The 23,257-nt window shown below is 51.2% G+C and overlaps 8 protein-coding genes across 8 annotated transcripts; 5 read left to right on the top strand and 3 right to left on the bottom strand.

Annotated features, from left to right (window-relative positions):
- Positions 1-570: 570 nt before the first annotated feature.
- Positions 571-3,986, bottom strand: TEF3 (putative translation elongation factor eEF-3; the record flags this gene model as incomplete). Its single annotated transcript, XM_041695110.1, has 3 exons — positions 571-681; positions 795-3,741; positions 3,799-3,986. 3 exons carry the CDS (start codon positions 3,984-3,986, stop codon positions 571-573), a joined length of 3,246 nt encoding a protein of 1,081 aa, XP_041560873.1.
- A 3,160-nt stretch (positions 3,987-7,146) lies between these two features.
- On the bottom strand, positions 7,147-7,986 carry APUU_70256S (putative glutamine-serine rich protein MS8; the record flags this gene model as incomplete). Its single annotated transcript, XM_041695109.1, has 3 exons — positions 7,147-7,258; positions 7,312-7,754; positions 7,840-7,986. 3 exons carry the CDS (start codon positions 7,984-7,986, stop codon positions 7,147-7,149), a joined length of 702 nt encoding a protein of 233 aa, XP_041560872.1.
- An 889-nt stretch (positions 7,987-8,875) lies between these two features.
- On the top strand, positions 8,876-10,404 carry APUU_70255A (Zn(II)2Cys6 transcription factor; the record flags this gene model as incomplete). The annotated part of the gene is made up of 4 exons (XM_041695108.1): positions 8,876-8,926; positions 8,974-9,519; positions 9,570-9,707; positions 9,754-10,404. 4 exons carry the CDS (start codon positions 8,876-8,878, stop codon positions 10,402-10,404), a joined length of 1,386 nt encoding a protein of 461 aa, XP_041560871.1.
- An 85-nt stretch (positions 10,405-10,489) lies between these two features.
- On the bottom strand, positions 10,490-11,420 carry APUU_70254S (uncharacterized protein; the record flags this gene model as incomplete). The annotated part of the gene is made up of 3 exons (XM_041695107.1): positions 10,490-10,961; positions 11,015-11,147; positions 11,204-11,420. 3 exons carry the CDS (start codon positions 11,418-11,420, stop codon positions 10,490-10,492), a joined length of 822 nt encoding a protein of 273 aa, XP_041560870.1.
- A 1,136-nt stretch (positions 11,421-12,556) lies between these two features.
- On the top strand, positions 12,557-16,251 carry BST1 (GPI inositol deacylase; the record flags this gene model as incomplete). The annotated part of the gene is made up of 6 exons (XM_041695106.1): positions 12,557-13,147; positions 13,217-14,066; positions 14,123-15,485; positions 15,533-15,698; positions 15,744-15,970; positions 16,020-16,251. The coding sequence occupies 6 exons, from the start codon at positions 12,557-12,559 to the stop codon at positions 16,249-16,251; spliced, it is 3,429 nt and encodes a 1,142-aa protein (XP_041560869.1).
- Positions 16,252-17,548: 1,297 nt separating this feature from the next.
- APUU_70252A (sugar transporter family protein) lies at positions 17,549-19,166 on the top strand (the record flags this gene model as incomplete). Its single annotated transcript, XM_041695105.1, has 3 exons — positions 17,549-17,755; positions 17,813-18,487; positions 18,546-19,166. The coding sequence occupies 3 exons, from the start codon at positions 17,549-17,551 to the stop codon at positions 19,164-19,166; spliced, it is 1,503 nt and encodes a 500-aa protein (XP_041560868.1).
- Positions 19,167-19,720: 554 nt separating this feature from the next.
- On the top strand, positions 19,721-20,238 carry APUU_70251A (uncharacterized protein; the record flags this gene model as incomplete). Its single annotated transcript, XM_041695104.1, has 2 exons — positions 19,721-20,175; positions 20,232-20,238. 2 exons carry the CDS (start codon positions 19,721-19,723, stop codon positions 20,236-20,238), a joined length of 462 nt encoding a protein of 153 aa, XP_041560867.1.
- A 612-nt stretch (positions 20,239-20,850) lies between these two features.
- Positions 20,851-23,089, top strand: rscE (putative RSC complex subunit (RSC8); the record flags this gene model as incomplete). The annotated part of the gene is made up of 3 exons (XM_041695103.1): positions 20,851-20,944; positions 21,073-21,590; positions 21,650-23,089. The coding sequence occupies 3 exons, from the start codon at positions 20,851-20,853 to the stop codon at positions 23,087-23,089; spliced, it is 2,052 nt and encodes a 683-aa protein (XP_041560866.1).
- Between the last annotated feature and the right edge of the window lie 168 nt (positions 23,090-23,257).

Raw genomic sequence — 23,257 nt, 5'->3', positions numbered from 1 at the left:
TGAAAAGTCTCCCAATTGATATGGTTATCGAGTCTCGAACTCGAAATATACATCCCGTAGACCATGTACCAAGTCATGAAGCTGGATATATCCATGTCCTTGCGACATAGAGCGAGAAAAGAAGCTGGAGTTTCTAAACTGGACATGACTTGGTTGCCAACTGTGCAGGTACAACCGTTGCCTCGGTATGGAAGGCTGTACGGTCAAGTACCTCAGAAATATCAGTCTCGGGATACTGAGTAACAAACGATTCAGTTGCAGCGGATCTCTGCAAGTGCTCATGGCCTCGTAGTGGCCGAGCGCTCCGGGCCATGGTCGGAACAAGTACGTAGTGCGGCAGTGCGGCAGTACTGCCGCTTGACACCGCCTAACCACCTGCTTCCATACAACTACAACTCCAATATAGCGTCAAGTTTCAACTTCTACGAGGCAGTGAGCACGAAATGAATTGAAGAAATATGAAATTCATAGGATCGTAACCTCTATAAACATGACATAAGCTGATTAAGCAGTATTAAGCCCATCGCAGTTGTCGAAATAAGCCACTTTTCGCTCTATCAACTAACTAATTCAAATGTCCTCATCATCAACATCCTCTCCTCTCTTCTTCTTCGCCAATCTTTCTTTCCGCTGTTTCCTTTTGTCACCAGCACTAAGTACTTTCTTCTTTTCTACCTTCGTCTATATTGGAATAATGGTTAGCATATGTTGTTGTTGGGACAAGGGGAGGGCCCCCGGAGGCCCCTGGGGGTCCCTGGGGAGTTCTGGGGGTGTAGAAAAAGCGGGAAACTGACCTTGTTGCCCATTGCATCAACCACCTCATCGGGCTCGTCCTTCTTCTCAAGTCTAGGACCGCCTCCTTGACCCTGGACCCAGTTGTGACCCGAGGGAGTCATCTTACCGTCCAAGACAGCCCAGACTTCCTCGGTGAGGTTCTCAGTGAACTCGGCGGAGTGAGTAATGATGATGACACCACCCTCGAAGGCCTTGAGAGCCTTGGAAAGAGCACCAAGGGAGTCACGGTCAAGGTAGTTGGTGGGTTCGTCAAGGACGATCACGTGAGGTCGTTGCCAAGAGCAAGCGGCGAGGACGACCTTGACACGCTGACCACCAGAGAGACCGCGCATGCGGGAGTGAGAAACAAGCTCGTCATCAATTCCGAACTGGGCGCAGTGGGCTTCGATTTCCTTGCGGACCAGGGGACGGAACTGACCAGAGGCCAGAGCCTCCTTCTGGTCAACCTCGGCAACCTGCTTGGAGTGAGACTCCATGATCTCGTTACGGGGAATCCAGGCGTTGTCGGCCGTCATCATGGGAGTCCACTTCTCACTCTTCATGCCAATGTTGTCACCAAGGGAGAACGAACACTCGTATTCGTAGGTGTTCTTGAACTTGCGACGGCCGTGGACACCAATGACGCGACGGTCGGTGCCTTCGATCTTGTAGATCTTAAGCATAGCCTTCTCGTCATCGTCGGTAACAATCTTGTTGGCACGGTCCATGGTTTCACGGTCCTCACCAGTCTGGAAGCGCCATTGGATGTACTCGGAGGGAGTCTTGTCGAGGTGGTTGTCAATGTGAGCGAAGGCGTGCTGCTTGATGTAGGCAATACGGATGTTCTCGTGCTGGTAGACTTCACCAGTGGTAGGGAGCAGTTCACCAGTCAGAACGTTGATCAGAGTGGATTTACCGGCACCGTTGGGACCAATGACAGCAATACGAGAGCCAAGGGAGACCTGGAAGTTGATGTCGGTGACCTGGGGCCTGGGGGTACCAGGGTACTGGAAGGTCATGTCTGAGACACGAATGATGGCCTTGGCCTTGGTCTTGACACCCTCGAGGAAACCGGGCTCGGGGAACTTGAACTCAAGGTCGGATGCGCCGAGCTCGTAGTAAGAGCGTGCAGAGGGGAGCTTCTTGACGAATTCACTGAGGGTACCACGGTAACGCTTAAGCTTGAAGCGCTCGTAGTGGATGACGTGCTGAAGAACGTTGTCCAAGAACTTGCTGTCGTGGGAGACGATGATGGAAGTGCAAGGAGAGGTGCGGAGGTAGTTCTCCAACCAGGCAACGTTCTTGACGTCCAAGTGGTTGGTGGGCTCATCAAGAAGGAGAATATCGGGGTCCTCGAAGACAGCACGGCAAAGAGCCAGCTTCATCTTCCAACCACCAGACAGGGCAGTGATGGGACCTTCAAACTGCTCACGGAGGAAACCGAACTCCTCGAGCTTAGCCTCGACCTCGGCCTGGACAGGCTTAAGGCCAACCTCAACAAGCTTCTTGATGGTCCAGCCAATGACGGTCTGCTCGGTGTCGGCAGAGTCCAAGTCGTGCTCGACGTAGACGGTCTTGACCTCGTCCTTCTTGGGGAAACCTTCCAGCTGCTCGTTGTTGATGGCACGCATGAGGGTAGTCTTTCCAGAACCGTTGGGTCCGAGCAGACCATAGCGCTGGCCACGCTTAAGGCGGAGGTGAGTCTGGTTGAGGAGAATCTTGGCACCATAGGCAAGAGAGAAAGTGCAGTTGCAAAGATCCTCACCCTCCTCCTCATCAGAAGCAACTTCGTCCGCAGCAGCAGCATCAGGGGAAGCGCGCTTGCGGAGGTCCTCAGCAATAGGCTTGGCCTCCTCTTCACCGACAATGGCGCCGATGTAAGGAAGAGCGTTCTGGGTCCAGCTGGTGACCTCAGCATCCTTCTCGTCAACAAGCTGGCCGGCGATGGCAGCGACGTAGTTGATGACGGCCTCGGACTTCTCGGCCTGGGCCTTGAACTTGGGGGCGAGGATTTCCTTCAGGATGGCGCTAACGGTGGAAATGTCACCGGCAGTGGAGATTTCGGGGATCTTTCCATCCTTAACGTCACCGACACGAGTCAGAGTCTCCAGAGCCTGCTTAGACTTTCCAGCAGCCTCAGGGTCGGCAATGTTCTGAACGTTGTTTTGAAGCTTGGGCATCAACCTGGGCAGGAAGGGAGCAACAATCTGAGGGTCCTCGACAAGCTTACACATGTTGTCGACGATAACAGCGGACTTACGCTTGATGGCAGTCTCACGCTCATCGAGACCACGGTCAAGCAGGGGAGTCATGATAGCGAGGGTAGGGCCGGTAACATCGGAGACGAAAGTGGTGGCACCGAGCAAGTGAACAGTCTCGGAGACGTTCTCGGGGTAAGCGATACAGCGGACAAGTTCAGGAATGAACTTCTCAATATCCTTGTTGACAATAAGGCCGCAGACAGTCTCGAGATCACCAATACGAGGTTCCTTCTTGTCCTTGTTACCCTCCTGGATACCCCTGATCTGCTCAGTAACCCTCTCATCGGCGTGCCACATGGCGGCCGAAAGAACGGGAATCAGGTCGGGAACACGGAAAGCAAGCTGTGCCGGGGATGAGCGGACGAGCTCGGTGATACAGTCAAGCGCAGCCAACTTCTCACCGGTGTTCTTCCTCATATCAAGAGACTCGAGGATAGTGGGAAGAACAGCCTTCACAGCATTTCCGTTGATACCCTTAACGATGGCGATAGCGGCACCGTGGGCGGTCTCAACCTCGTTGGGAACAGCCTTGGCCTTCTTCTTTCCAGCGGTTTCAAGGACAGGGGCAAGGAGGGTAACGAGGTGGGGCTCAACTCCAGGGGCGATGGTAGAGTGGGAGGCAATGGCGCGAATGGCATCAAGGGCACGGACGCGAACGTTGCCATCCTTCTTGTTAGCAATCTGCTTTTGCAGAGTCTCGACAGCCCTGGGTGATCAAAGTTAGCCGATTGTCGCTGGCGGGGTAGATGAAAAATCTGCTTACTTCAGGGGAAGGGTCTGCTCGGGAATAGGACCAGACAGAAGGTGTGCGAGGTTGCTAGTGGCAGCGTTCACCTCATCGGGGCTGGAGGAAACGTTGAGGTTCTTGAAGAGGTCCTCAAGAACAGCGACGGACTGAGCAGTCTCCTTTCCGGAGACGGCGGGGACGGAAGCAATATCAACGGCAGGCATTTTGTATGTTGCTGAAATCGTAAAATCCGAATTTTAAGAGAAATAGAAGATGATGTTTAAGAGAGAAAAAAAAAAGATTCAAAGAACCAAGAACGAGAATAGTGTTCTATGAGGGGGTATCTTGAGGGTGACGGTTAGAAAGCTGCGCCTGAACAAGACGCAGATAACGACCTAAACCGACCAAATAAATCTATGATCCCTTTTTGTCTAATAAGAAGAGACAAGGAAATAGAGGAAATGCAAAGAGGGGACCAGTCCTCTATCGAAGAGATAAGGAAGATGGGAGGGAGGAGGAGGAGGGAGAGAGGAAGAGAGGGGCGAGGGGAGGGACATATTTATCTCGATTCTGTGTGGGTGGGTTGCAGACTTTTTTTTTGCCAGCGTCTTGCCGCCCAAAAAAAACTCTGGGACTGATAAAAATTAATTAAAATTTTCAAAAAAAGACCTGAAAGAGTAAAAACCAGCCCCGATTTTCGCGCACTAACCGGATATGGGGCGATAACCACAGGATATTGCTGGATTTTTAAGCCACTGGAACCGCAGGCTGATCCGGGCGGTTGCTGCATGTGTTGCGCCCATTGGCCTGCACTTCACTGCGGGCTGATTCCTCCGATCACAACTTCTATCTATGGCTCGGGCAACCCGACCGTGTCTGCTTCCTATACTTCGCCGATGAGGTTTGGTCAGTATATTAAGGAGAAGGGGCTGGAAAAGCATACCACCGGCAAACCCCAACACAAGCTTCGACATATGATAAGTTTCATGTCGGCGACGAAATTATGCTTTTATCCAACCACCCCTCCCTGAGGTCGTTATCGAGCGAGCCCTAACTGACAGCGGATGCGGAGATGCAACGATTCCCTCTAAAAATGGCACTTTGACAAGCCAGCCCTTTGAACTCCAGATATGAACCGCTGCTGAGCTCTGTTATCGCAGTATGGTACTATTTCTGTCGCCACCCTCGGATCGCTTCTGAAAATGGGTGGCGCAGCCAAATTAATAGTTGCTATATTTTCCAAACGCCGCTAATTTGTCAAATATCCAGGGCCAAAGTGAAGTTCCCGAGAACCATGCCAGCCTGCCAGGTTTAGCCCTTATTCTCCCCTGTCAATATCGACGGCCGAACTCTTTCACGAGCCCCAAGTGCTGCAAAGGCAAGGGGAGGCCGGATAGACGGCCATGATTTCACTGCAAAGGCCTCGGATCTCCATGCTATTTCCAGGATGAGATGTACCCTGTACATTAAATAATGTTTAATCGGCTTTCTTGACCCTTCGGCTGGCTGAAGATTCAGGGGGAAGCCTTACGAGAATTCTCCTTTGCTGACGCGGCTAAGTTTACAATCCCCTTGGAAACAAGACGAGAGAATGCAAACATATCCCGGAGTCAGACTCGTGAGGATCCCTGGCACCTGAAACGATGGGCTGAGTTGGACGACAGACACATCACCGCCATTTGTCGAATGGAGAGACTGCTGCTCACCGCATCGAATTTTCTCTGCGATTTCTTGGTTTTCAGGGAAAACTAGATCAGTCTAATCAAACCCAGATGATACTTAGTGTTGTTTGTTGATGGAGTTGGACAAAATTCTTGAATCCTTCCTTATCGATTGTTTTCTCCGGATTTTCCTCCCTTATCCCCCGCGAAACACAGCCGGATGGGGCTGTGGCAAAGACAATTCTGACAATTTCAACAGGGGAAAAAGAAAAATGCAAGCAAATATCTCCACCCCCATAACCTTATCCTGCCATTCTTCTTGCATTATGGAGTATTCGAATCCTTTGAACCTTTTTTTTTTGCTCCTTATCGATAGACCCCAGTCGCCTCGGCCCTATGGCGGACAAAGTCGCATCATCTCGGGGCATCATATCCAAACTTCCATTCCTCGGCGCAAATCCTGAAAAAGAAAATCCTGGGAAAAAAAAAAATTTTAACAAAAAAAAATTTAACAAAAAGTTTCTCAGGGCGCTGGCCTAAATGACCTAATCTTAGAATAGCCAACCAGAACACCCCTTGCGAAAACTTATTTTGAGGTAGCCTTCCAAGGTTGGTCCTTTGAACATTTCCCTCCCTTCTCCCACTGCCATCATCCAGTCTCATTCCATCTCATTTTGCGAGGTTTCCCCGAAAATCCAATCTAGGTGTAGCCCGTCTACCCGACCCTTGTCTCTCGCCTTGAAGGCTTACTAGGGACTCGTGCCTTTTATAATCTCGCTTTGATTAACTATTTAGTCTATCCTTCTTTGTCCCTATCAAATAATCCATGTGAGATCGGCTTTCCGTCCCACTGGCAGCCCGTGACAAACTGACTCGAGGATAACATCCCCTGTTGGGCGAGGCTGCGAGAGAAGGGAGAAGGGATAAGAGCGATCATCAGATCATGCCATACAGACGGGCTTACCCGCATGCCACATAATAAATACGTATGTCGTCTACACCGTACTTAAATTCGCAGTCGCCACCATTTACGTCTGCACGGTATAATTCCAGCCTATGAGGGAGTTACCCATGTATCCATCCCTCCAACGCGGTACTGAATTATGACGGCTTCATGAAGTACTCCGTACGACTCCCGCCCGTCCCGTGCGTCTGGGCTCTTGAGCTACTTGGGAGTAATCCGATTCAGTTGAATCAGTTCACGGTTAGAATGGATCCACCTACGTTTAATCCCATTCCATTCCTCGGCCTTGGAGGTTATTATTAAAGATTGCCTTCGGGCCCGTTACTTTTCGTTATCGTGGATTTCCTGGTTTGGTAAACCTGTTACTTGTCTGGGTAAGGAGGGAATATATTTCTCCGTGCGATGTTGCCACTGGTATCATAGAATCGGCGTCCTTGGTTGCGTATGTGATTTGAGGATTGTCGGATGGTTTAGCCGCTTTCCACTCCGTTGTATGGATGGTTTATGGATGGTTTATGGAAATGTGGCGAGGTGGGCGGTAACTATCTACATGCAGGTACACCTTTGCATTGAGGGTCTACTTTTCTTTGTAGATGCTTTTCAGTAGGGACTGCGGTAGCTTTCAATACGTTCATTCATCTAAAGATATAGGATATGCGACAGCTACTCGAACGAGAATCGTCAACAAAAAAACAACAGCAACATGGTATTCAACAATCGCAATCGCAAGTTATGAGGGCTCGCTTTCGGAGATAACACCTAGTCGCTGCTGGAACTGGAGCTAGAAGAACTCGATGAACTCGAGCTGCCGCCGCGTTTGCGGCCGTGGCCATGACTGTGGTGCTTCTTCTTCTTCTTGTGCTTTTTGTGCCTGTTCGGTTGGGTCAGTTTTGATCGCATAAAGCAGATACAGGATGGACCTACATCTTGTTGGCGGCATTCGCTCCCACCGCTCCCACAACGGCACCCCCGACAGTTCCCAGGGCTCCGCCAGCCATCTTGTGGCCAAGGAAACCTCCGGCGGTGCCGCCGAGCAGCGTTGACCCTAGACCTCTTTCGCCTTCAGCACCTGCCGGCACTGGACTGTGTCCTTGGTGCGGAGCGTGTCCGCCTTGGTGACCACCGTAATAAGAGGAGCTCTCGCCACCGTGGGGCTGGCTATACTGATGCTGCTGGGGAGGGTACGGCGAATGTCCGCGGTCGTGCGCGTAATTCACACTAGGGTCTTGCCCATAGGGTCCAGAGTGTTGCCCATGTTGGGGTTGTCCATATGGTCCTTGCGGAGGATACTGCTGGTGTCCTTGCTGGTACGGGGGAGGCCCGGCAGAGTACGGATCGTGTGGTGGCTGGCCATAGGGCTGCTGTTGCTGTATTGCGCCGTCAAGTTAGCATACGCCGTACACTACTAGCGCGGATGAGAGCGGAGAAAGGTAAATGATGTGTGGGATTTACCTGAGGTGGATAGTATCCTTGTTGTGGTTGCCCACCATACTGTTGCGGAGGGGGATGGTTGCCATGCTGGCCTCCGTATCCCGGAGCCCCTCCTCCATAGTAGCCCTGATCGTGCCCAGGTGGACCGCCGTACTGATTATACGACATGGCAGGTTGGGATGCGCTCTGCGAATATGGAGGGGAAATGAAACAACTCGCGGCTGTGCTTCAAAGATAAACTCCCAGCAAACGTGAAGAGATGATGTGAAAGCGTCCGCGTAAGCAGAGGGAGAAGCGAGATATTTAAGACGAACGGTCATCGGGAAAGCGCCATCAACGGCCCAGGCGGGGTCCCGGGAAATAATGAGAGGCGCAGTTGTACCCGCTAGCAGAGAGCACAGAGTCTCTTATCCATTCACAAGACATCATTCAGGTGGCTTAGCTAGGAAATGTTCAGCTCTCATCTTCGTGATTTGCACGGCAGTTTACGTTGCGATCATGGATGGCCGCTGAGGCTGGTAACACTCCAGCTGGTGAGGGGTAATTTCAGGGTCCTCGTCAGCCCGCTTCGGCTACCTCCTCTATCTGGGCACAGGCTGTTATAACCGCCAACTTATCCCCTGAATATTTCAGCGAATGTCTGCGCCATACACAATTACAGATAGTATTGGACCCTGGCAATTTGCAGGAGATAAGCTCGTGCCGAGAAGCTGCTCCATGCAGGATTGTTCCTGTGGGTACGCAGTTGAGGCTACATGACCAGTCACCTTTAAACGCCTTAAACCCTGCGTTGGAGATCATCATCTTGCTCCAAGCAAAAGACTGCGCAAAATAAACAGTTTCTCCTGACTTTGACTTATTGCTCACCTGTCCTGGATCCTGACAGCATAGGGCACCGCCACTGTCCCTTGTGGCTCTTCGACAGCGTGCCTGAGGCCGGACTGGGCCTTGCTGACTCAGAACCACCAGTAACTCGTATTCAAGACCTGGCTGGGGACCTTTATTTAATCTCATCATGCATCATCGATCTTAAGTAAATGAATATACTATCTAGGAGATGGTCCAGCGGAGTACCGGCTGTTCGCTTTGCGTAAAGCGCCGGGTCAAGGTCAGTAACTACTCGACCGAGTCGCTCTCCGTCGCTTACAGTAACAGTGCGATGAGAGACGTCCCGGGTGCCTAAAATGCGAGACATACGGAACATCATGTCCAGGGTACAACCGAAACTTCAAATTTGTGACAGCAAAGCCGCATCGTTCCCGACGTCAACCTAAAGTGCCTAGCCCTGAAGACGAACAGGTTCGCGCGCAGAGTAGCCCTGTGATAGACTACGAAAATGCTGCTCTCGAGCAAATATTCACACCACAACCACTGGGAGTTACCGCTCTTAATGTCACTCAATGCCTTGACAGGCTTACCGACGAAATCTCCCAGCCATTTCCATCGAATTCGGGATATGTGATCTCCCGGTGGTTCTTGCTTCTGCCGGGTTCTTATGGGCGAAACAAGACACTAGACTTTGCCATGAAAGCATTTACAGCCCACCACGTTGGCAGCATGACCATGAACAAACAGGCTGTGCGCTATGCCAGGTCTGCCTATCTGGAAGCGTTAAGTAGGCTCCGAAAATCTCTAAACAATCCGACTGAGGCACTTTCCTCCGAGGTTAACTGCTGTGTGTTACTTTTGTGTATATACGAGGTAAGTTATTAGTATCCTGTAAAGATAAACGGTATCTAAAGAATGTCTAGCTCTTCGCAGATACGCACCGCGGTGATGTTTGGATGAGCCATGCAAAGGGCCTCACTCAATTGACAAAGGCTAGGGGCTTGTCGCGGTACAAGACCGAGTTTGATGGCATACTGCTCAAAGCATCCCGTGGCTTGATTGTGCGTTATTCCAACTTAAAAATGGGCAATTATACTAATGTATCAGGTTATGTACTCTCTCTTCGGCGGAGAAGAATGCTTACTGGCTTCTGATGACTGGCTTCGCGTGATGCGGGGACAAAACAACAGCGATCTGTCAGTTGATTTCGACGATCTCGTGGAGGAATTCTTTGCGCACTTTACCCTTTGCCCGGGTCTCATCCACAAACTATATAAGCTTAAGGAAGCAGACTTCACCGACCCTGCAACATTAGTAGAGATGTCAGACTTGCAAAATAAGACTCTCGACCTACAGGAAAAGCTCATCCTATGGTACGATAGGTTTAAATATACGACTCCTGTTCCCCGTGACGTTTTATCGTCCACAGCAGACGCCATGTACCCAACTGTCCTTTGGTATTACGATATCAATAGCGCCACAATATACTGCGGCTACTATTCTTATATGGTCCTCGTCCATGAGATACTGAGGACCTCTGGATACCCCGGCGACCATGGAGCCATGGCTGCTTATTTCCGCGACCAGATTTGCAAATCCGTCCAATATACAGCACAGGGATTTTTGGGTCCCTATCGAATGGGGTTTCCTTTGAGAGTAGCCTGGGAAGTTGCTAGTCCAGCCGTCAAAGAGTGGATTACAGGCTGCACGAAGAAGTTTTCCAAGTTCTATGCCGTTCTTCGAGCAGAAAACTTTTAATCCCGCAAATCGGGTTTCGGGTTTCTGGAACGCAAAGAATTGATTCCCATCACTAGCTACTCCTTAACCTCGTCGCGGACTATCTTTAACACAAGGGCGTCCGAGGAAGTGGAGACCACAGAGGTTCTGCAACCATGCGAGCGGCTATCAACAGAATGGAGGCAATAACTTCCATCAACAGTCCCATCCCAATCATAACATCGATATCGCCTGTAATAGCACCAAACCTAGGCGACCCGTGCTCCGAGAGCAGAAAATAGACCACCCTCGCCGTCAGAAACGGCAGCGATGCCAAGACCAAGAGTACGGTCCTATATCCAGCCGCGGAGAGGAACCTGCGCGATCTCGCTGCCATTCCAAGCAAGATGCACCATACAAGCAGGAATGTCAGAACAAATACCACTGTTCCCACAATTTCACAAGCACGGATATCAAGCAAACCTCCAACCAAAACCAACACGATGGAAATTATGACGGGGAAGCGAAAGAAATGGAGTGTGAATCGTAAATGGCCTGGGTGTCGAGAGTTTCCGGGCCCTGTCCGGCCTGTCTGTCCGCTATAACCCATCAGCATCACTTGATATAAGTCCTCTAATTTACGGTCACCTACCTTCGAAGGAGAACGAGGCTGACTTCGAAAAGAAGAGGAGAGAGCCCGATTCCCTGCAAGACGGTCTCGGCAATCAGCATTGGCTTGCTGGGCCTCTGGTTTGAAATCATCATGGCTGAGGCAGCAATTCGAACTATGAATCTTTCAGTAACAGCCTTGTATATTCAGTATACTGGAAGGCATTCATACGCTGGGCCAGAATTCCTATCATTCCCCACCAGGAGTATAGAAAGCATCGAGCATTGCCTCGACGTTTTGTATGATGCCAGTAACGGCGCTCCTGAATGAATCTCGAGACGAACTGGACAATGTGGATGGCTGAGAAAATAAAGAGCTCTGCGATAGCAAAGCTTCGCTTCTGGTCAGAGATGGTAATCTGGGACATGTCTTGAGGCAGATTTGCCATGGGGGATGGGTTTGTCCGTCTTGGGCACCAAATATTTAGATGAAAATGGTTCAGTATGAATATTTCCAGCTGTAGCCAGGCCCAGCAACATATTTATACCCCTCTACCGTCGTATTCTGGGTGCCATCAAAGTTCTATCATAGGTACGGAGTATACTATGTAATTACTTTTCTGTATAAAGCCCCACCTCGTGGTTGATGACCATTCTGGGTTTAGCGTCACGCTTGAATGGCTGCAGAATTGCTCGATTTGGTCAATTATCTCGAGCTGGAGACCACACTGACAAGAATTTTAGCAGCAACGACATCTGGGTAACCTACAGCCAAGGCTGACTGCTATGTGGTGCACATGGTTTGTGTTGGAGATCGATTTAATCCTTCTACCTAGGATCTGCAGATATATATAGCTACTGATCTTGTTTCAGACAAAACGATCTCAGTGACTCAGATCTGTGCCAGTTCAGACTTGATGCTAGGAGACTTGAGCGACCACAGAATAGTCAGAACAGTCATAATTACACACTGAGCAGACAATAACAGGCCTGCATTGTAGATATATTCATGTACTTTGTAGATAGCGCCAAGCACGGTGCGGAGTGGTTCGTCCAACTTTGGCCAAAGATGTTGGATGATTATTGCTCAAGATTTTGGCGGAATTACGACGACTTCAACGCGGACGCCGACCGGCCTCACCTGCTCCTCCGTGTTTCGTCGCGATATTCGTCTCCTCCACGACGCTCCTTGCGCTGCTGCGATACCAATTCCCCTCCTTATCCTCGCTTGCCCCGTCCATTCCGTCGTGCGATCGTCGCTTGTCTTCGTTCGGCCCGCCGCTCGTTACCACGTTTGGAAGACGCCTAGGGACGACCCTGATTTTTCCCATCACCAACAACAGCTTTGGAGGACAATACTGCAGTCTGGGGTTTGGCCTGCTATCTCGGCATCGTCCAACCGTCCTGTGAGATCGGCCTGGCCGTTACGAGTCACCCCCCAGATCCAGTGCGCAAGCGCATTCCTGTCCTCCGCCCCTGATCCCCTTGCCGCTTTCGTCAGGAACACCAACCACCACGGAATCGGCCTCCAGTCTCCCCGATCGGCCCCCTGCGTGCTGGATGAGTACGGGTTTTGTCTCTTCCAATGCACAGACGCTCGTCTGGCTCGCCTTCCCTGGACGACGCCGAAGACCCCTTGGTTTCCCGCACCAGTGAACCCAACCATGGCCCTGGCCCTGACCTTCCAGAGAAGCCGCGCCCTGAGGTAGCTAGAACCGGGACCAGCATCGACCTCCGTCGAGACGCCAGCGGACATTCTACCCCCCGTTCGAGAAATTCAAGCACGTGGAGGACCATATCTTCTTCGTCCACCGCGACCTGGACACCCCACGACTCCCGATACTCGCCAGCAATGCCCCTAACGCCGCAGCGCCTCTCTATCGAGGCGTCGCCCGACTCACCCAATCGGTCACGCCTTTCGCGTCTTCGCAGCCCTTGGACATGTTCTATTTTGACGGCGCTTACTACGATCCTCGCTTGCTTCTTCCTCTTCTCGATATTCCGTTCATTCTCCGCGCTTCAGACTGGTAGCGATGGCTGTGGGGTACCGGTGATGAGTCCGACCTTTCTCCGCATGGTGGGATTTGACACCGAGCACACGCGGTTTGCCAGCAAATATAATCTCTTTCTATATAGGGAGGAAGGCGTGGATCCCTACAACCAGGAGAACTTGGGGGTAAGCTAGCTACACCCATATGTTTTGCAGCTTTCGTGTTTTAGTGACTGACTTTGATTGTCCTCCTAGTTGAAAGGCGCACCCGTTCTGTTCCTACCCGGAAACGCAGGAAGCTACCGCCAGGTCCGATCGCTAGCTGCCGAAGCCTCGAGACACTATGCCCAAGTGATCCAGCACGACCAGGAACGATTGAAGACCGGAACGCGGAGCTTGGACTTCTTCATGATCGACTTCAATGAGGATATGGCAGCCTTTCATGGACAGACGCTGCTTGATCAGGCGGAATACGTGAATGAAGCCGTATCTTATATACTGTCGTTATACCATGACCCCCGGCGAACACGACGAGATTCGGATCTCCCGGACCCCAGCTCCGTAATACTTATTGGACACTCGATGGGAGGGATTGTCGCACGTACGTCGTTGACAATGGCAAACTACCAGGAGAATTCGGTAAACACGATCATCACTATGTCGGCACCCCATGCTAAGGCGCCGGTCTCCTTCGATTCGGACATTGTCCATACCTACAAGCAGATAAACGATTACTGGCGCGAGGCGTACTCGCAAACCTGGGCCAACAACAACCCTTTGTGGCACGTAACACTGATCTCCATTGCCGGTGGCTCTCGGGATACCGTTGTCCCCTCAGATTATGCCAGCATTTCGTCCCTGGTTCCGGAAACACACGGCTTCACCGTATTCTCATCGACGATCCCTAATGTATGGATTGGAGTGGACCATCTTTCTATTACATGGTGTGACCAGTTCCGCAAGGCCATTATAAAGTCTCTATTCGAGGTCGTTGATGTTCGGCGAGCCAGCCAGACTAAGCCCAGAGCGGAGCGGATGCGAGTTTTCAAGAAATGGTACCTGACTGGATTGGAGCAGGTATCAGAGAGGATGCTCGCACGAAATGGTAACGATTTTCAACTTGCTCTTGGTAGTATCTGAATATTGCTAACTAGCCTGCAGAGCCGAGTACGTTATTAACATTGGAAGATCACACGAATACAATCCTAGCGCAAGGCCAGCGGCTTGTGCTTCGCGAACTTGGCCACCACACGGGCCCTAATGTACACATGCTGCCTGTACCCCCGCAAGGAGTTTCTGGCAAGAAATTCACTCTACTCACTGATCAGCGCTTGGACAGAACAGGGGAACAAGGCAGTCTGGAGGTTCTATTCTGCAGCGTGTTTCCTCTACACAATGGGAAAGCCTCTACTGTGTTTGCAATGAACATGGATCTGTCAGACAGCAGCGGCTCAACGCGTCTTGCATGCAAGAACGCTGCAGACGACGAAATCCACCTTCCTGCATCGACCCGCACTTCCAAGAATGCCTATGATCGTGTCAGGCCGTTTTCTTACCTGCAATATGACCTGGAAGACCTTTCAGAGCATCAGTTTGTGGCAGTCGTCGATAAGGCCCGTGCACCCACGAAAGGTTGGGTCATTGCGGAGTTTTCAGATAGCTCTGATGCCATGATCAAAGCTCGGATAGGCTTAGGTGGACTTCTGAGCGCAGGATTGAAAGTTCGCTTACCGGCCAACCGACCGATGCTCACCGAGGTGAAGATTCCTGCTTTATACTCGAGCTTATTGGACTATAAACTCCGTGTCGTCCGCCACCACAATACGGGCGACTCGCAAGAACTCTTTTCTCCCCTTCTGCGCCAGTCGATTCCGGATCCACATGAGTCGAAGTTTTTCGTCAACGTTGACCAGGTTAACGTGAACTTGCACGGACTCGCGCCATACATGCCCCCTCCCCTCCGGCAAACAAGTCAAAATGGGGTTTCGTTTCAGCTATGGACTGATCCAACATCCGATTCTACGGTTGACATTACTTTGACGGTTGATGTCCTTAGCAGCTTGGGCGAGCTAGTGATGCGGTACAGGACGGTATTTGCTGCATTTCCTTTACTTGTGGTTGCTCTCGCGTTACGCAAACAGTTCCAAGTGTACGACGAGAGTGGCTTCTTTATCACCTTTGCCGAGGGTCTAGACAGTGCGTTGCGTTCGTCCATGCCGGTTTTGCTACTGGCGATGTCACTACTTGCATCTTCTCTCGCCACTTCTACCGCCCTTCCGACTGGAGACGACCCTTTCCACTGGGCAACAAATGCAACTGAGACACCTATCGACTTCACGAAAAATGACCTTCTTCTTGGGTCCCAGGATGCATTTTTCTGGTTCTTAGTGCCGCTATTTGGCCTTATCTCCGTTGGAGTTTGTGTTATGCTCAACTACGTTTCTCTCGTTCTCCTCCAAATATTCTCTTTCGTATATGGCATTTGGAACAGCAAGTATGGCTATATCAGACGTGATGACAAGGGGTGAGTTTCATAATCCGGCTGGTCGTGAAGCATCGCTAATTTTCCAGATATCTTCCCGTCTTTCCTGCGCCGAGTCCTAGACGGCGGTTGATTAAGATGGGTGTTCTATTGGTTCTCGTATCCACAGCGATACCGTACCAGTTTGCCTATCTGGTGGCTTGCATCGTGCAACTGGCAACTTGTGTGCGTGCTCAGTGGCATGCCAAAGAGACCGTAAGTTGTCCACACACTCTCATGGATTATGCTAATAATAAGCAGAGATCGACGGCCCATTATAACTTCGCCAACTACGCACACTCAATATTCATTCTAATGCTTTGGGTTCTCCCAATTAATATACTTGTTCTTCTTGTTTGGGCGCATAACCTGGTTGTGCACTGGTTTATGCCGTTTTCATCGCATCACAACGTGTTGTCCATAATGCCCTTTATTATTCTTGTGGAGACCATGACTACTGGCTCAATGGTCCCCAGGGTCAGCGCACGGTACGTTTCTAAAGCGTTTCTGGTAGATACGCCGACTGACTTGACGCAGCTTAAAACACATCACCTCCATTCTCTTTTTCAGCATTGCGGTTTACTCAGCGGTATATGGAGTCTCCTACGCCTACCTATTACATCATCTAGTCAACGTGCTTGCTGCCTGGCTCGTCAGCATCTACCTCTTCCGCAGTGGCTTCTCGTTCGGGCGGTTTTGGAAGATGGTGGAAGGAGACGAGACATCCTACACGTCTGAACCAGGAAGCTACACGAAGAAAAAGCCATGACTATGATGCCGCGTACATCTCTTCTCCAAAGCATTTACAGCTTTCCAGCACCTACATGGAGTTATCGGGAGCGTGTTTTTCTGCCATTGCATTGCACTGTCTTTTTTGTTGCGCCGCTGTACATTTGTGACTGATGTTCACCACGCTGAAGTGCATAGACTTTTTTTTTCTGAGGCAGTGGGTAATAGGGTTGTATATAATGTTGGATCTGGATATAGATGGCTGTACCAATGCTAGAGAGCGTGCATGAATACATAAGATAACGATGCAAGCATAGCACTGCACCTGACCCGCACTTCCTGGGAAACAACGGGACGATGTAACCCCCAGCTGGACTAGGCCGGAACAGGTAAGCCCGAGCGTCGACCCCGAGATCGGGAGCTGGAAATCGCCGGCAGCTGTCACGGCTTGCGAGCTCGGGATTTGCATTTCATCATCAGCAGATTCAGCAGGAATCCTGCGAAATCCACCTTGTACGGCATCCGTTTCAGCACATCCAGGTATCGTTTCACTGTTCTGGGGGATCTGTTCCGGTCGACCTGGTGGGCGAAGCTTTGCGTGGTTCTTGGCCCGGGAGCCAAGAAGGAACAAGGCGTCTGGGCGTACAGCCAACAATTTGGAGAACCATGAGTTGAACCTTGGGATGAGCTCAGCTACTTCAATATAGTACGGAGGAGATAAGGACAGTGATATTCTATTACCCGCCTATATTACTCCTATTAACCTGGTCAGCAGTCTATCGCAGGATAGGCTATGGCACGAGTGGAGTGGAACAGACACTTCTCCACCCCCGGTTAACAGTGGACGGCGCGCGTGGGGAGAATGCGGAGTCTGGAGAGAAACACACTCGAGACAGAGAGGCGTCTGGAGACTTGGAGAGAAATGACGGATCGGAACTCGTCAATATACAACTTAGACTTTAATCTCCCATGGGATGCCACCCCTTGCCTCGATCTGAGTCGCTGGCTCAAGAACCCCCGACGGGCCCTTGTTCCACTGTCCGGCCACCATGGTCAGACCTGGCTTTTTTTTGGTAGAAACTCTGTAGGAATTTCATAATTTATTAAAGAGCCGGACTCTCAGCAGCGCGCTCTCTTCTGGCAATCGATCGACAACCAAGACCGCCAGTGCGCCACTCACGTCCTACTAGCTGTCAGTTTCTTCCGCGGGGCTGCATTTCGTGCTTATTGCGCGCACACCTATAAAACTCTGCTGTTCTCGCTCCTCAAGGATTCTGTTTCCCAGAGCCACCCCGCACCGCTTCTTTTTTTCTCTCGTTCCTTCACAGTTGACCGCAATGGCCGAGTCGCAGGACAAGGCCCCCGTGGGCCATCTTGAAGCGCCTACTCATCAGCAGTCAAACGGCAGGTCTCTTGGCCTGGTCGGAACTTGCGTCCAGTACCTGAAGGACCGAGTGCCGACCCTGAAGCCGCCGATGCGCAAGGCCCCGAATCCATTCCAAGCCTTACTACTATTGAACCGACAGCAATGGCTTTTCTTCTCGGTATGTTCCGATCAACTCTTGTATTATTACTACCCGTGTGCTAACGAGTTATACCAGGTCGCGTTCTTGGGATGGACCCTTGACGCGCTGGACTTCTTCACGGTCTCCCTAACTACATCGCAGCTCGCAGCAGAATTTGACAAAGAGATCAGCGACATCACCTGGGGAATAACCCTGGTTCTTATGCTCCGCAGTGTCGGCGCAATCACCTTCGGAATCGCCTCAGACCGTTGGGGCCGCAAGTGGCCCTTCATCGTGAACAACCTGCTCTTCATTGCGCTCGAAATTGGAACCGGTTTCACACAAACCTACAAGCAGTTCCTTGCCGTCCGCGCGCTCTTCGGTATTGCCATGGGTGGTTTATACGGGAACGCTGCTGCGACGGCCCTGGAAGACTGCCCTAAGGAGGCACGCGGTATTATTTCCGGACTGCTTCAACAGGGTTATGCCTTTGGATATCTCCTGGCGACTGCGTTTGCGCGCGCGCTGGTTGATACTACCTCCCACGGCTGGAGACCATTTTACTGGTTTGCTGGATGTCTACCTGTCTTGGCTATCGCATTCCGTCTCTGTCTCCCCGAGACGAATGCCTATCGCGAGCGCCAGGCGCTTCGAGCTGAACTGCCTGGAAATGTAACCTCTACGTTCCTTTCTGAGGGCAAGGTCGCCTTGAAGAAACACTGGTTGCTTCTCGTTTACATGGTTCTTCTCATGGCTGGTTTCAACTTCATGGTGCGTACTCTAACCCAACTTAATTTCCATGAAGCAGGTACTTACAAAACCAAAACAGTCCCACGGATCCCAAGATCTCTACCCAACCCTAATCGAGCGCCAATTTGGCTTCTCCCGCGACGCTGTCACAGTAACCCAAGTCGTCGCCAATCTAGGCGCCCTGACCGGTGGCACAATCTGCGGCTGGGCCTCCCAAATCTTCGGCCGCCGCTTCTCGATTATTATAATTAGCATCGTCGGCGGTGCCCTTCTCTACCCCTACACCTTCATCACAACCCACCGCATCATGGCGCCCGCCTACTTCGAGCAATTCTGCGTCCAGGGCGCCTGGGGTGTCATTCCCATCCACCTGATGGAGCTCTCACCGGGTTCAATCCGCACATTCACCGTCGGCACGGCGTACCAGCTTGGTAATCTCGTTAGTTCGGCGAGTTCGACTATCCAGTCGACTATTGGCGAGCGGTTCCCGCTCCCGGAGACGGAGGAGGGCGAGGAGAGGTTTGATTACGGTAAGGTGATTTGTATCTTCATGGGGTGCGTCTTTGCGTACACGATTATTATTACGTTCCTGGGGCCGGAGAACCTCGGGAGAGACTTCGATGTTGAGCATGATGAGGATGTTGGCGAGGTTATTGCTGATAGGGATGTTGAGAAGGCTGCTGCTTCTGGTAGGGAGTGATTTCCTTTGGATTTTGACTGCTATTATTTATGCTGTATAAGAATGTGTATGGATCTGGATGATGAGCTTTAATTGCTGTGGTTACGGATGGGAAATACTTATGGTGGGGTATTAGAATGACACAACTAATTGGTTTACCTTGGAAAGTCACGTTGATTAAACGCTGTGTTCAGTGGTAATGATGGCATGTAGTAAAGTAGTATTGAGTCTATTCTCGGGGAGCTTTGATAACCCTAATGGCTGTATACATCAGGCAGTGTATACAGCTGGCGATAAACATTGGTGAAATTTGTTCCGCGAAATTAAGCTCTATGAGCTAACTCCAATAGCCGCATTAGGATGCCTTGATAATTTAAGCAGGGGTCCCTCATTATGGAACAAACTATGTCGTGCAGCATTTAGATCGTAAACCCTTGTCGTTGAGGAGGGCAAAGTAGTGTGACGTCATATCCATCCCTTTTCCTTCGAATGAACTCAATACCACAACTTAATCTTTTGCTTTATATTTGTCTTATTCGAAGACACTCTCAATTCCACAGAGCTGCTGTATAAATATGGATCGAAAAGACCCCAAAGAGCATGACAACCGCGAAGGGGAAGGCAACGACGATGGCAAAGATTCAATTCCAGAAACCCACGAGGTTCAGCACCGCATAGCGGGGCTCTCGATATCACAAGAAACCCACAACGCGGATGATTCCACACCATCAGGCTCAGACCACTCGACCAAGCCCCAGGAAGATGAATTTAAACAGGAACAGGAACAGGAACGACGACGACGACAACAGGCGCGCGTTGATGACGAGTTAGGTACCGAAGACGAAAGCTCAAGAACCTTTAGGATAAACACACTCAGGGGGGATGCTGATGAACCAGACGATGCTGAAGAACAGGAAGAGAGCAGGAATATCGAGCCCGATGAATTGAAGAATATCCTCTTTAGTTTTGAAACGCCGCGCGAGGTTGACTTGCGTGTCAAGATTTCGGGAGACTTAAATGTTACTATATTGTATGTTCCCTGATTAAATCTTTTCTTAGATGGGTCTGGAGCTAATTAGAAGATAGGGCGTGAATGCTCCACGAGGGAATTTGATGCTCTGGGCTCGATCAGAGGCGTATTCGGACATTTGCCTCTGCTCAATGCACCGGCATAATGCTAGGAATTGAGCCACTCATGTTGGCTCGGCGTGGAAACAGGGAAAGTCAGCTCCAAACGCAGCGAATGCCACCAAAACTAGCGGGGTATCTCACCCCTTTAAGCCATGCTGGATAGAATTCCATTCTAGATGGCTTGGGCTTGAGAAGGCCATATAGTTACGTTACTACGGATACTCCGTAGATAGTTAGTGATGCCTCAGGCATCAAAGACAAAAGCGGTTAGGGTATTACTAGCTTATATAAGCACCAAATTAAGTTAGCGGTCTTGGCGCGAAGTCGCGACGAAGCGATCAAAGTCTCAACGCCATCAGATCCAAGTAGATCTCGCTCCAGCAATCCCCCAGCGAGTCGATACCCGCTTGTTTTTATCTTCAATTTCTCCGCCTTCTGTCGCATTCGACGTATCTACCCAACGCTGCATGCAATTCGGCTCCCCACGCCCGTCGACTTTTTGAGGATAGCGAAGACCCTTGCTCGCATCGTGCTCGCGACGTGAACCCATCTCGAATTTCATTAATCGCCTACCATGGATGAGAACACGGCCATTTCGGGCGGCGTTGCTGACGATGTCCAAGTGACATCTGGTCAGGATGCTCCGGGTGATGTGGTCAATGCCTCTGGTGAGTACTGGTCTTGACACCTCCGTCCCCTGAGAAGAAGCAATGCCGTTGCGCATGTTTCTCCCCTCGCAATTGTGAAACGATGCCGAGGTCGCGATCGCATCGAATGTTTTCTGAGACACGTACAGAGAATACCCCGGGGACTGATAATCCGCTAGATGCCCCCGCGTCACCTAAGCCTGGGAACACCGGAGAGGAAGACGAGGAGATGGGCGGCACAGAGAACGAGACGAAGAAGGAAAGCGAAGGTAGCGAGGAATTGGCGGATGTTGCTGCACAGTCGGGCGCTGAAGGTGCTTCTGAGGAGCAGTCTGCGCAGACCAAGTCATCGCTCGAAGCTTCAGCACGCTCGCACCTCGTTTCCCAAACACACGCCATTATCCTCCCTAGTTATTCGACATGGTTCGATATGCACACTATCCATCCCATTGAGAAGAAGGCTTTGGCAGAGTTCTTCAACGGACGGAACCGCAGCAAGACACCCGCTGTCTACAAGGATTATAGAGATTTCATGATCAACACCTACCGACTGAACCCAATCGAGTACCTTACTGTCACGGCTTGCCGCCGTAACCTTGCTGGAGATGTGTGCGCTATCATGCGCGTTCATTCTTTCCTCGAACAGTGGGGTTTGATCAACTACCAGGTGAGTCTCGATTCGCTTTCGTGGCTGATTGACGATGGTAACTGATGTTTTATCTGCAGGTGGACCCCCAAACGCGGCCTTCGAACATCGGACCCCCCTTTACCGGCCACTTCAGAGTTGTCGCCGACACGCCGCGAGGCCTCCAGCCGTTCCAGCCTGGTCCGAACCATTTCGTCAAGCCAGGCAAGCCTCTGCCAGCCACGGAGCGCGCCGCTTCCGCAACACCCGCAACCAAGGCTGAGTTGAATCTCGAGATCCGTCGCAATATTTACGATGACAAGGGCAAGGAAGTGACACCAGCTGGTGAGGATAAAGAAAAGCAGGCCAACGGCGAACCGGGTGCCAATGGCACCGGAGACTCTTCGAAGGCTCTGGAAACTGCGTCGCAAGAACCTCGGAAGAAGTTCCAATGTTTCTCCTGTGGTATTGACTGCACCCGTCTTCGTTTCCACTATGCGAAGTCGACTCCGGCCACTGGTGGTGCCAATGCTCCAGACTCCAAGTACGACCTTTGCCCCAACTGCTTCTTACAGGGTAGGTTGCCATCCACCCACAACGCTTCAGACTTCGTCAAGCTTGAAGACACTTCATACTCGCGGGTTCCTGATCGGGATGCTCCTTGGTCCGACTCTGAGCTCGTGCTCCTTCTGGAGGGTCTCGAAAACTTCGATGACAACTGGGAGCAAATTGCCTCTCACGTCGGTACAAGAACAAGAGAAGAGTGTGTGATGAAGTTCCTTCAACTTGAAATTGAAGACCAATATGTCGAGGAAGGCCCTGAAGTTCGGGCCGGCCCCGGACGTGAGCCCATCAGCCACGTCGAGAACCCAGTTTTGTCTGTGGTGGCTTTCCTAGCTCAAATGGCTGAGCCGTCAGTCGCTGCCGCTGCCGCTGGTAGATCTGTAGATGAGATCCGAAAGGAGCTCAAAAAGCAGCTCGATAAGGCCCCCACTGCAGAAAAATCCCAGGACAAGGGCAAGGAGAAGGAAGGCGCCGCTGTGAAGAGCGAGGATTCCATGGACGTCGACACTGCTCGCGAAGAGCAATCGACAGAAGTATCCGAGAAGCAGCCCAAGGCTTCACTCTCCACCGTTGCCCTCGGCGCTGCTGCGGCGCGCGCCGGAGCTCTTGCATCCCACGAAGAACGCGAAATGACCCGCCTAGTATCCGCCGCGGTTAACGTCAGTCTGCAAAAATTTGAAATCAAGCTCCAGCAATTCAACGAGATGGAAGAAATCATTGAGGCCGAGCGCCGAGAACTCGAGCTCGCGCGCCAGCAGCTTTTCCTAGACCGCCTAGCCTTCAAGACGCGTGTGAAGGAGGTCCAAGATACCCTCCAGAACGTTAGCCTGAATGGTGCCAACGGAGGGCCTGCTCCGGATGCTGCGACAGCCGGAATCAACAACCGGTATAACTTCCAACCTGGTGGCAATGCCGCTGGAGCCCCGCAGCCTTTGAGCGCCACAGGAAGCACAGATTTCAAGACTCTAGATCTGTGAACATATCCGTTCTAAATACTGTTCATGGAGTTGTTGATTTTCAGTGGTCGTGGAGCAATGAAATACCTTTCTGGATTCGCAATCCATAATCTATAAGCTTGTTTTTGTACAACAATTTGGGTAGGTGAGGTGGAACGAGAAGGGGAGACAGAAAGAAAGTCAAGGTAG

This window comes from Aspergillus puulaauensis, chromosome 7 (assembly GCF_016861865.1).
Source record: "Aspergillus puulaauensis MK2 DNA, chromosome 7, nearly complete sequence".
Lineage (NCBI taxonomy): Eukaryota > Fungi > Ascomycota > Eurotiomycetes > Eurotiales > Aspergillaceae > Aspergillus > Aspergillus puulaauensis.
This window is presented reverse-complemented; position numbering and strand designations above follow the sequence as displayed.